General features: G+C 51.9%; 2 protein-coding genes across 2 annotated transcripts in view; both read right to left on the bottom strand.

The window, feature by feature from the left end:
- Window positions 1-5,807, bottom strand: part of ALDH4A1 (aldehyde dehydrogenase 4 family member A1) — a 32,829-nt gene extending 27,022 nt beyond the window's left edge. The window contains exon 1 of the mRNA XM_032624535.1: window positions 5,649-5,807. Coding sequence (XP_032480426.1) covers window positions 5,649-5,716 — 68 coding nt within the window. The 5' untranslated portion in view covers window positions 5,717-5,807. The remainder of the gene's footprint in view (window positions 1-5,648) is intronic.
- Window positions 5,808-7,680: 1,873 nt separating this feature from the next.
- Window positions 7,681-12,920, bottom strand: part of IFFO2 (intermediate filament family orphan 2) — a 49,243-nt gene continuing 44,003 nt past the window's right edge. Inside the window, 1 exon segment of the mRNA XM_032624552.1 lies at window positions 7,681-12,089. Coding sequence (XP_032480443.1) covers window positions 11,984-12,089 — 106 coding nt within the window. The 3' untranslated portion in view covers window positions 7,681-11,983.

Consider the following 12,920-nt stretch of genomic DNA (forward strand, 5'->3'; position numbering starts at 1 on the left):
GAAGGTCAAAAGGTAGCAGCTACTGGTTTTCATAGTCTTAACATGAAAACATGATCAACACAGAGAGACAGAGGGTAAGTGCTCAGCTCGTAACTTAGTGGCTTCCCATTTTCTTCTACAATAAAGAATCAGAATCCTGGGACTTCCCTGGTGGTCCCGTGGTTAGGACCCCGCACTTCCACTGCAGGGGGCACAGGTTCAATCCCTGGTCGGGGAACTAAGATCCCGCATGCCACGTGGCGCGGCCAAAAAAAGAAAAGAATCAGAATCCTTACTGAGGCCTCCAGACTCATTTCCCATCACCCCCCATCCCCTCCCACCTCATCTGCTGCAATCCTGCCACCCTGGTCTCCCCACTCCACCCCACCCCCATCTCCCTCTGCAGCGGATACCAGCCTGCCCTGCCTGGATGGGACCCCTATCAGATCATCTCACAGGTGACAACCCTCATTACAGAGCTCTGATTGTCTGTGCTCCCGCACTGCCCAGACCACAGTAAGCATATGAGAAATACCTTTAAAACAATTAACACACAAGTGGACACCAGGCCCCCGGGACGGACGGGACTCCCAGGCAATGTTCTTTTGCTGGATGCAGGTCCCCAGCGGCTGGGGTCAGGGCAGCCAAGGCCAAGGAGAGGACTAGAAAGGAAATTGCCTTTGCTTCATTGAGCTTCCAGGCTGTTATCTGGGACCTGATAAGACCAATCCTCCTTATCACTGAGATAAGGGACCAGTGATGGAGGTGAGCTGAGAGAAAGTACAGAGCCCAGGGCAGGGCCAGAAGGGAGGGGCCTGAAGCCCAGGATGAGCTGCCCTGGAAAACTTCAAAGAACTTTTCTGAAGCATTTACGGCATGCCTCTGGCATAGTGCTAAGCGATGACCGCATTGAATCCACCCTACAAATATATTACCCTGCAGACTCTTATTACCTCTATTGTACAGGGAGGAAGCTGAGGTTCAGAGATTAAGGGCTCATGGTCACAGCTGCTGGAGTGATGGTGCAGGATCTGAAGCCAGGTTCCCTCACTCAGGAGACACGCTTTGGCAGAAGCATGGGGAGCATCTCAGACACCTTTGGCCAGCTGATGGGACAGGTTCATCCTCCTAACCGCCCAGCTGGCACCTCCTCTCTTCCCAACGGAGCAAAGAGGCCACGCTGAGGTGGGGAGGGAAGCTCAGGGCTTTCACTGCATAACAATGCCTGCTAGTGGGGGAGGGGATCAAAATAATGCTTGATGCAACACATTACTTTTCTACGTGCTGGCCACTCTTCAGAGTGGTTTTCGCATATGAATTCGTTTATTCTCTAAGACAATTCCACTATTATCTTTCTTTTTCATGTGGGAACAAGAGGCAGCCCAGAGAGGTCAAGCAACCTGCCCAGGGCCACACAGCTGCTAAGAGGTAGAGCCAGGATCCACCCCGGGCTGTCCTGTGGGCCATTCCGACAGCAACTGTCCAGCACCTGCTGCGTGCCGAACCAGGTGCTGGGCACCGGAAGCCAAGTTCCCCAGGGTCCGTGTGCTGGTGCCGACTGCTGCCTGAGTGGGGATTCTGACACCTTTAGAAGCAAGTATTATGATCATTGTAGGTTCTACTTATTCTTTATTTTTTTTTTTAATTTTTTTTTTTTTTTTTTTTGCGGTACGCGGGCCTCTCACTGTTGTGGCCTCTCCCGTTGCGGAGCACAGGCTCCGGACGCGCAGGCTCAGCGGCCATGGTTTACGGGCCCAGCTGCACCATGGCATGTGGGATCTTCCCGGACCGGGGCACGAACCCGTGTCCCCTGCATCGGCAGGCGGACTCTCAACCACTGCGCCACCAGGGAAGCCCTCTACTTATTCTTTTACTCAACTTATTCACAGAGTGCACACTGAGTCCCAGGCCCCCACCAAGCCACTTGTCACATCATCTCTAACCCTTGTGCTACATGCCTGTTAATAGCATTATTCCCATTTTACAGACAGGGCACTGAAGGGCCAAAGGACAGCTGCCTTGGCAAGGCCACAAAGTGCTGGGTGAGCATGAGTTCACCAGGGGAGGACATTCCAGGCAAGAGGCACTGCCCTGGCCACCGCTTGGAGGAGTGAAAGGGCAGAGTATGTCCAGGGAATGGTGGGAGGTACCAGGCCCCCGCCCTGCACAGCTTCTGCCCATCCCAGGGGAGGGCAGGCTGGGACAAGCACTGGGGGGTTTTGAAATGGGGAAAATTAGACAGGCTGGTGGGCTGAGAGGGGTCCAAAGTTACCAGGATTTCTGCAGGGGAATTCCAGCCCGCAAGCCCCCTGACACTGGGGGGGTGCTGAACTGGAGTCACCTCTGGACCCCGGCACCCAGCGAGGTCTGATACAAGAGTATGTAAGGGACAAAAACTAACATTTATTGTAAGCTTCCTATGAGCCCCGGTTAGTTCTTTTTTTTTGTAGTACGCGGGCCTCTCACTGTTGTGGCCTCTCCCGTTGCGGAGCACAGGCTCCGGACGCACAGGCTCAGCGGCCATGGCTCACGGGCCCAGCCGCTCCGCGGCACGTGGGATCTTCCCGGACCGGGGCACGAACCCGTGTCCCCTGCATCGGCAGGCGGACTCTCAACCACTGCGCCACCAGGGAAGCCCCCCGGGGTTAGTTCTTTTATTTCTTAAATTTATATATAAATGTGCATCTTGGCTCTTTCCAAAGAGAATTTGCAGAGGACACCCATGACAAAGTTAACGAAATAGAGAAAAGGGCAGGCAGGTCAGGGCCAAAGGAGACAAAAGGCAATCAATTGAGAGGTCTGGTGTTTACCAGCTTAAGGCCTTGGACAAGTTTTCCTTAACTTCCACAGGCCTCAGCTGTTTAATCCGTGAAGTGGGGATAGTAACACCCACAACATAGGCTGCTGAGGAGCTAAGTAACATCATCCACGTAAAAGGTAAATGGTAGCCCGTAGTGACCATCCCTGGGCCATCCGTAAAGGCCAGGTGTTTGTCATGACTGTCTCCCAGACTGGTTGTGATACATCTCTGTTGGCAAGTAAGGAATCACGTGATCGTTCTTTCATTCACCAAATGTTTGCTGAGGGTTACCAGGTGGCAGTCACAGTTCTAGGCCCTGGGGACATATAATAAGGTAGAGAAGTCCCAAGTGAAAAAGCAAGCTACAAAAATGGATTTGCAGGGGAGCCCATTCTTATGTTGTTTTTCTAAAGCAAATATATTCCTGGAATATTAAAAGGCTAGTAATCAAAGTGACAGCAGTGGTTACGTCTGTGTGGTGAGCTGCCGGGCGATTTTTTGTAACCCTTTTTTGCTTTATCTGTACTTTGTACAATGGACACCTACTAATTCAATAAAAAGAAAATGTACAATCAAGAGTATGTTTAAAAATTGGTTGAGATTCCTGGCACTCCAGGCAGAAAGGGAAACACTACAGAACATCACCCATCCCAGTTCCCCAAGAGATGGTTTTTCTCAGCTTCATGTACAGGACACTGAGAGATATCACTAAAAACGTCCTAAAGCTGTTTCTCCATACATGCAGACACGGCATGCCACAGGAGTGTTCTAAATATCTGTCGACTAAATGAACAAGTGACCAAACACCACGACTGTTCTTCTAGAACCATGGCTCTCAACTAGGAGTGACTTTGCCCCCCAGGTGACATCTGGCAATGTCTGGAGACATTATTTTGTTGTCACGACTGGGGGATGCTCTGGCATCTGGTGGGTGGAGGCCAGGGATGCTGCTAAACATCCTGCAAAGCATAGGACAGCTCCCACAGCAAAGGATTATCAGACTCAAACGTTAATACTGCCGAGGTTGGAAACCCGGTCTGGGGCAGCGGGCCAGCTGCTGTATCTGAAGAAGTAACCTGAACTGGCAGATCTGGTTGCAAAACGCTTTCTCTGATTGCAAAATGCTTTTTCTCCACTCAGGAGGCTTTGTAATTAAGAGCATGAGTCTGGAGTCAGACTGACTGCGATTTTAGTCTCACATTTGTCTTAACAGGCAGATAAGTTTCCCATCTGTAAAATGGTAATAATACAGAGCTTATCTGCACAATCAGGCCTACGGTACTTGATTGCCTGACAACTATTGCTGTTATGAGCTTTTTTTTCAGAATAGGGATTTCTTTCTACCAGATATTAGAGGGAGTTTGTTTTTGTTTTTTAATGTTTAAGTCTTTCTTCCCCATTACACTGAAAATTCTTGGAAGGCTCCCATCCACGTGTAAATCCCCTGGGTACCCCCCTGTCCCCGCCGTAGCGTTTAGCAAAGCACGTGCACACGGTAGGTACTCAGTAAACAGGTGAATCTATGTGGCTTCCATCTAGGGTCTGAGAGGGATGGTCTCAGAGTGCAGGGAGAGGCCTGCAAATGGGACCACGCTGAGGGTGTAGTGAGCATGGCCCCCGTCCTCAGTTTGGAAAAAGAGCCCTTCCTGTCCACGTCCTCTTCCCTGTCCCACTCCCCCACAGAGAATACACAGCGGCGCTGGGACTCATCCGTGCCCAGGGCACCCCTGCACCATCCCTTAGGACACTGATTAACTCAGAAAGGGCATAGCTCAGCAGGCGAGACGTAACTGGTGAGTCCTAGAGGTCAGGCAAACACTGGGGGCAGGGGCTGCCCAGCTCTGAAAGGGAGATGGACAGAAACACGGGTCCATAGGGGTGCAGCCTCACCAGACTGTGAGCCCCTCTGGGGCAGGATCTGTGTGCTACCTACCTTCTCCACCAAGCCCAGAGGCAGAAAGGGGCTCTGAGAACATTTGTCGCTGAGTGGGCAAGGGTCCAGGAACCCAACTCCACAGTGCGGGGGTTTGCAAATCTGGGTTTGCAGGGCAGCTCCGCTCTGAAACTGCACCTTGGTTTCTTCATCTGTAATTTGGAATAACAGCTACCCCCAGGAGAAGTTTAAATAAGAGTGATAATGATGGTCATGATTAATAGTAACTGGGCACTGCCTATGTGCCAGGCGCTGTTCAATGCACTTTACATGTAGCAACTTATTTATTAATCATCAAATAAGGCACATACCCCAAGTGCGCAGCACAGGTTTGGCACGTTCTACGCACTCCATAAGTATTATTATTCCACCTATCAGAAGAAAGGGGTCCTATTCTCTGCCCAACACAACTTTTAAAAAGGGGAAGGAGAAAAGAGAGAAATAGAAATGCCGGTAGACAGAAGAGAGGGAAGACCCAGGGAGGGTCCTGAATGTGAGACCGAGGGTGGGGAGGTGAGAAGCGGGGTGTGCTAAAAATAGAGGTGCCCTGGGAGGAAGGCACTGCACTCCGGCGGTGGGCAAATTTCGAAGATCCAGCACCAGAAGAAGGAGAAGTGATTAAGCGGCTACTTTCTAAGCGTGGGAGCCAACAGGGCACTGAGGCACCCCCACCCCGCAGCAGGATTCGGGAAGGGAGTCCCCCTAGCTGAAGGAAGAACTTTGGGAGACGAGGGTATAGCAATGGGAGGAAGGCCTGCGTGGGGGTCGGGCGGCATCAGAGGAAGTGACTCCCGGCGGAGGGGAGCCCCTAGGAAACCCGGCGAGGGTCTGGCAGGGAGGGAGTCCGGCTCGGGGGCGAGGGAGCGCCCAACGACTCCCGGGACCCCGGGGCAGCAGGCGCCGCGAGGGGCCTCCCCAGGCCTGGTACTCACTCACCCGGCAGCCCTCCACGGGCGAGCCAGCAGGGCGCGGCGGAGCGCGGGCGGCGACTGCAGGAGCAGCATCTTGAGCTTTCGACACTGCTGTTGGCTGGACCGTTCGCCCCCGGAGCGGCTCCGGAGCGGCTCCACAGCGCTGCCCCACAGCGCTGCCCCGCCCTGAGCGCACCACCTCGGCTGGCGGGGGGAACGTGTCACCCCATCCGTCCTCCAAGCCAGGCTCAACCGAAACGCCTCTGTATTTACCTTCTGCTAATAAAATAATTCCCTTTTTAGGGCATGATAAAGGACGTTATGTGACATAGGGCAAAATTGCCCGAAAGAGAAGCCTTGAAATGTACACACTTCCCCCTCCTCTCTTTATGGTATGACCCAGTCGCCCTCCAAAGGGGGCCGAGGGCAAAAGGGAGTGAGCTCCATCGACCAATCAGAATGATACATGGAAGCTCCTGGACCAATCAGAGGGGCTGTCATGTAGCAGTCTCCTTAGGCCGGGATAGAGGGGCTGAAGCAGCCAATAAGAGAGCGGGAATGGGGCACGTGTGAGGCGGCGCGGAAGGACAGCGGGTCTGCCAGTCAGGGACAGCTAGAGTCCCAGCCCTACCACTGTCGCTGTCCTCGGCCAGTGACTGCTAGAGTATTCGACCGTGCAGGGCTGCATAGCGGCCAAACCCCCAACCTCAACTCGGGGGCTGCAGCCCCTGGAATGAGCCTGCTGCCCCTGGCTCTAGCCTCCTGGTTGGGACTCAGCCGCCCTCCACCTCCCGGCCTGGCGCGGGGCCACCCAGCTTCCTGAGGCCTAGCGCTTAGATAAATCAGCCTGCTTCTTTGCAGGTTACGATCGATAAAAGATAAAACCGGAGCCAGTCTATGCTCAGGCTTTCCTTCAAAGCCTATGGACGCGGAACCAGTTGCTCCTGTGCATTATTTTTGCGCCCCGCACCAAAATTTGAATTTTCGGGGAAGTTTTCTGCCTGATGAACACGTGAACGTTATTTAAAACTCGGTTTCTGAAGTCTTCCAGAGGATGGAATCTTAGGGACCCATTCGATTCCTAAAGTCCTGTTACAGCTTTTCTAACGCTCGCTTCTAATATATCTGTTTATATTTCCTCTAGCAGCGTGTACCGAGAACTTGCTTAGGAGTCAGAGTTCAGTTGCTGATCGTGGTTTCTCCCTATGACAAGGGCGAAATACGTAATTCTTTCTGGGCTTCAGTTTCCAAGTCTGTAAAGTGGGGATAATAATACCCACCTTAGAACGCCCTCATTATTTCACGCTACTCCTTTCTCCAGGAGGGCACACTCTTCAAGGCACTTTGGAGAATTTAAACAGAACGGGGAGTGGGAAAGGAAACTACAGTCGTCTCTCGGTCTTGGTGGGGCCTTGGTTCCAGGAGCCCCCGCAGATACCAAATCCACAATGCTCAAGTCTCTTACATAAGATGGCACAGTACGGTCAGCCTTCCCTATCCAAGGATGAGAAACTTGCAGGTTCGGAGAGCCATTTGTACGTTAAGCACAAGTCTTAGAGATGGTAAAAAGTTAATTGGAATCGGCAGTGGCTGTTTTTCTTCATCCTTGAAGAAAACCCTAGTCATGGGCCCAGTTCACACAGGTCAATGTCTCCCTGAATTCAGCCATGAACAGAAAGAAACTAGAATATTGGACAGTGTCAAATCCAGAGCCTAGGAGGTAGCCTTTCAAGGGCACTGTGAGGAGGTTTATGAAATGGGGTCGATGATTAACAGGACCTCAACTCCAAACCAGGCTATGCCAGTTATTCAGTCTGTGATCTCTCTGGCTCTCTTCCCCTTCTGTAAAATATGTATAATAATTTCTGCTTTAACTACTTCCGAAGATTGTATTGTGAGATGCAAATATAACAGGTGATGTGAAACTTCCCTATTTGATCACTAATCAGCTAATTACTTTAGTGGTTATGTGGCCCACCATCCTCTTGCCCCTCCCCATCACCTCTTTATCCTTAATTTTTTTTATCCTTAATTTAAAAAAAAAAAGGCACCATCAATTCTAAGACATTTCACTTTATTTAAAAGAAGCCAATATACAGGATATAAAGGGCATGATATTTACAACAGTACAGTAAACAGGTTGGTTTCCGGTAGGATCAGTAGTCTTTCAATGAATATAAACCCCCCCTTCCCCTTGATGCTAGACCCAGCTGGCAGACAAACAGCAACAGTGGGGTAGGATGGGACCTCAGGATAGAAAGTCTCCCTGGATGGGGCTAAAAATCAGGTAGATGCTAAAATGTCCACGAAGGGGTCTGTGGGTGGGTTTGCCTTTGCCTCATCTCCTTGAAGGCTTGGCAGAGGGAATGGTGAGGGATTTAGCCTGAGACTAACAAGCAGCCCACCCTGAGCCTGGAAATCTTCCACTCGTGGAAAATTCCCTTCCAGAGAGAATCTGCCTTTACCGACACCCACCTGGCTGCTTCCAGACTCCCCACTCTAGGAGAGTGCCCTCTAGAACCAGAGCTTAGTGTCTCAAGGTGGAGGACCCAGGAAGCTCCCAGCACCCTAGTTCCTCATCCAGGTCCCTGGAAGAGCACAGCAAGGACGACATCCCAGGCCTTGGCCTGGGGTTGGCACAGCCAGGGCTGGGCTGTAGGCATCTCATGGCATTTGCACTCCTGCTCAGGCTGCCTGACAACCTTGGACTCACTGAGGCCCGGGCCCCAAGGAAGCTGTGGGCTCCGTGAACCAACAGCCCATTGCCACCCACACCCTACTGCTTCTCAGCTCTCTCCAAATACAGCTGACTTGGCAATGGATCTTGGCAGACCAGAGTTTGAGCAACTAATCGGAGCCCACCTTCTGAAGCAGAGCTTGTCCCCTACCTAGTGCCCCCCTTCCCTCCCACCACCCACCTCCGTTCTGAATTCCCCACTGCCCACCCACTCCCACAAGTGCCCAGCCCCCTGGACTTGCAAGGACCAAGGAGCTGGGGGATCAAGGGACAAGGAAATGAGGTGAGGGGTGACCTACACTCTGCTGAAGCCGCTCGTGGGTGTGGATGAGTAGGTGGTGATGATGCGGAGACAGGTGAGGGGTACTGATTATATTAAATCCAGCAGCAACATGCATCTTGTCCACAGAAAAATGCTGGGCTACCATAACTGCCTACCCTAGATTTAAAAAAAAACTTTCATAAAAATAGATGAGTCTCTTCCTTTATAAATAGATTACATTTAGCTTAAGTTACACCTTATATGATCCCCTGCCCCACACCCTCTCCCCCATCCCAAGCCAAAGTGGTCTGATTCTCCACAGGTCATATGAGCTACATCCACAGAGCTAAATCCATGATGGACAGGCCCGTCAGACACCTCTAGACATACTGCCACAAGAAAACAAAATGTGTTTACTTGCCAATCATTTTTTTCCCTGTTCAGAGTCTCAGAGAAGTGTGTGTGTGTGTGTGTGTGTGTGTGTGTGTGCTCCACAACCAGGGAGCCCAAAGGAAGCTACTCTCCCTGTCCCTCCCCAATCCTCTCTTTTTATAAAACCCCCCAAAATAGGAGAGTGAGAGAGGGCAGCACAGGAGAGCCCATCTGAGACCAATTCTAAAATACCAATGTCAATATGACACTGGGCTGAGAAATAGAAAACCAAAATTACGTATTTACATCTTTACAAAGGATGGACCAGTTCATCCCAACTGGACCTGGTGCTGCCCCAGTGAGCGTTGGGGTCTTTCTCGGCAAGCTGTGGGCCCATGACAAGGGTACAAGCGGGGCCCACTGGCAACTAACTCAAAAAAGAACTTGGTGGGGAGGGAGGCAGCCAGGCCAAAACCAGGATCGCACCCTGAAGGCAGGTCACTAACACTCTTGTTGTCCCCCCATCCACCAGCCCCAAGTCCTTGCTCCCCAGCGAGAACAGCTATTGAAAACCAGCAAGATGGACCTTTCTGGCCAGCATCTGACTCTGGCTCCTGCCATTTCCATACTCCCCAGATAAATTCAGAGTACGCTAGTCCCCAAAGACAAATATCTATGTATCCAAGGGGGAAAGCAAAAATAATACCATTGGACAGCAATCACCATGGTAACCTCAGTTACCCCCCAATGCTTACATTGTTGCCTAACTGTCTTAACTCTAAAGATAGGTCTGTCACCCTCCCACCACCTTGAGGAAAAACCCGGGGCAGGCCTCCACTCTGCCTACCTGTCCATGGAATTCAATGCCTCCCTCAACCTGGGCAGAGGAGGCCTGAGAGGCAGCCAGTTTCCCAGCCTCCCAGAAACGGAAAATCTTTTCAGCAGCTGAGGTCCAAGCCCAACTGGCTCTGATAACCTTTGGTTAAACTAAAACTAAGACAACAATAATGACAATAATAATGTGATATGTTTGAACCCTGTAACCTTGAGAACAAGTGTCAGTGAGGAGGAGGAGAAGGGGTGATCTCTCCTCCGAAACCTCGTCCCTCCACGTACCCGACAAGGGGCTATTTGGCTAATAAGAGATTCTGGGAATGGAAGACTTTCAGCCAGACTTTCACAGGCAAAGAGCAGGAGGTTCCTCCACAACAACAACAACAAAAAAGGAAAAAACTCACAATAAAGGCCACCAAGTTCTGATAAATAAAATTGCACACAATCACTAACAATCTCCTCTCTCGCCATAGATATATATTTATATAATATGAATATTATGTACAATGATTTTAAGACTGAAAAACAGGTGGGGGAAAACGGAAGAGAGGGGAGGTCCTTACAGACCACTGGTACCCTGGGAGAGAAAAGACAGGGGGCCTGATCTACACAAGGCCAGATTTCCCCCTCTGCCTGCAGACACAAGCAGTGGGTAGCAAGGAGCTCTGGTCCTTGGGCACATTTTGCTCCTCTGACCTCCAGGGGGAGCTCCCGGGCCAACAAAAACAAAAATCAGCAATCACACCCACAGTAGTGGGTCCAAAGAGAAATTTAAAAAACGAGCAAAGCTGGCTCTGCTGGCTCCAAGCTGAGATCTGGGGGTGGCCGCCACACAGTGCCCTGTGACTCAGGCCCTCTCAAGTCTGGGGAGATATGGCTCAGCTGAACTCCCCAGCTGGTCAATCAGTGAATTATGGAAAAAGGTGAGCTTATGTCCATGAGCAGAACAAGGACCGCTCTCACTCGAGCTCCTCCTCTCACCACCTCCTCTCCGCCAGCAGGCCCCGCTAGCTCCCTCCCCTTCCCTTCCCAATGCCTGCCAGTGGCCAAAGAGTGGGCCACTGCGGCACCGTGGAGAAGCAAGATGGCGGCGGACGGTACCGACCCAGCTCCGAGGTGGAGGGGGTAGATACCAGGCCTGGCCCCCTCCAGACTTTCTCACAGAGAAATTACAGGTCGATAACCCCTTACTGTTGGCTGGGAAAAACATCAAGTCATCAGGGCAATAAAAGACCCGCTCCCCAACCCCAACCCACAGAGGTCCCAAGAAAGCAAGCAGTCAGGTGGCCGAGGGCCTTACGTGGCCCAGGCCTCGCTAACGACCTTGACCAAACTCCCTCCCGAGTCAGTGCTCACCCCCAGAGGTTGCGAGAGAGATCGCCCTAGCTTCCTCCCTCCCAGCTCCAGGGGAAAACCAGGGATCTAGGAGAGGGCCTACCTTCCACAATGGTATAAGGCAAGCTGCTTTTTTTGTTTTGTTTTGTTTTTTGCATAGTAGTTTAAACACAGTGAGGTTCCGCCTTCCCCCACAGTGCCTTGTCCCTCTGCTTTGCCACTCGATCCAGAAAGAAAAGAAAAATTTGTCTTCCCTCCCTCCTTCCATCTTTTCTCTCTTTCAGCTCCCAGGCCTGGAGAGCTCGCAAAGGCCAACAGCTCCTTCTTGGGGGGAGGTGGGCCATCCCAAGTCCAACTCCAGCAGAGGAGGGAGGGCAGAGCTTATGGCCAATCAGAGGAGCAGGTGGGAGGGTAGAAAACGGCATTGTACCACTCCAGGGCCCCCCCCACCCGCCCTCACCTTAGAGTTTTGTATAAAAACACCTGCTAGGAATAATTCTTTGGAGCTCAAAGTGGCTCAGCTTAAGGGAAAAGGCACAGTTAACACTGCATCGTCCGGACAGAAGTCTGTATCTGTAATGTGGAGAACAATAGAAATTGACAGCACCATTCCTTGGGTGGGTGGATGGAGAAGGGGCACTGGTTGGTGGTGGGCGGAAGGAAGGAAGGAAGCAGCGGTCCCTTGGGGCCTCCAGAGAAGGGAGGGCATAGGAAGTCTGGCGTGGCGAGGGCCGGAGCCCCACTTCCTGGCCCCGTGGGGAGAGGCGGGCAGAGGCCCCATCACCAAGACCACCAGGCACGGGCTGGGGGACCTCAGTCATCAGCTGACCATGGGCTCCACATCCGCCTCCCGCTCAAACTCATCCTGGATCTCGTCTGTACTTCCTGAGTCGCTGCTGGCCACGGAGCTAGGCGACGGTGAATTCCTGGAAGGCACAAGAGAATGGGGGACATCAGAGGGCAGCCTGAGGACCTCTGAAGGGATTCAAAGAGCTGGAAAGATGGAGCAGCCATTCCCAGAAAACCTAGCCTCAGAGGGGGATCCTGCCCCGAGGCCCGCCCTTGCACCACTTGCCTTAGAATCTTCAAAGCCCAGGAGCTGAACATGGCTATAGAGACCTATTGGGACGCCCTGCACCCGCCTCTGTAATTGCTTGGTCCTGAGAGCTCCTTGGGAGCAGAAACCACGGGTCAAGCTCAGTTTTTACACTCCCATCACCTAACACATGTCTGGACAATTAACTCAGAGCCCAAAGGGAGAACACACAGGACAGTGGTTAATAGCACTGGTTTTGAATCCTCACTCTATCACTGCTGAGCTGGGGGGCCTGGCGCAAGCTATTTTCCCTGCCTACGGGGCGCTCCTCCATCCCAACAATGGAAATAACAACAGTGGCTTCTGGGAATCAATGAGCTAAAGGTGACATGCTAATAAGCCCAGGGCCACACACACACACACACACACACACACACACACACACACACACGCAACCTCCCCCTGCCTCTCCCTCTCTTACAGCCCAAACAACGGCCTGCAAGAATATCGTCATGATAAGAGAACAATTATAATTAATATATCTGTGCTTGATGCCAAGCATTTTATGTGTATTATCTCATTTTATTATTAGCACGTCTGTCTTCCCCGAAAGGCTGCGTGTTCCTTGAGGGCAGGGGCTCTGTCTTGGTTCTGGTGTCCCCCAGCAAATAAAAGAGGCCCGATGCATGTCAGTCTCCCGGGGACAGACCCACATGGCCTC

This window comes from Phocoena sinus, chromosome 1 (genome assembly GCF_008692025.1).
Source record: "Phocoena sinus isolate mPhoSin1 chromosome 1, mPhoSin1.pri, whole genome shotgun sequence".
In the NCBI taxonomy this organism is placed as follows: domain Eukaryota; kingdom Metazoa; phylum Chordata; class Mammalia; order Artiodactyla; family Phocoenidae; genus Phocoena; species Phocoena sinus.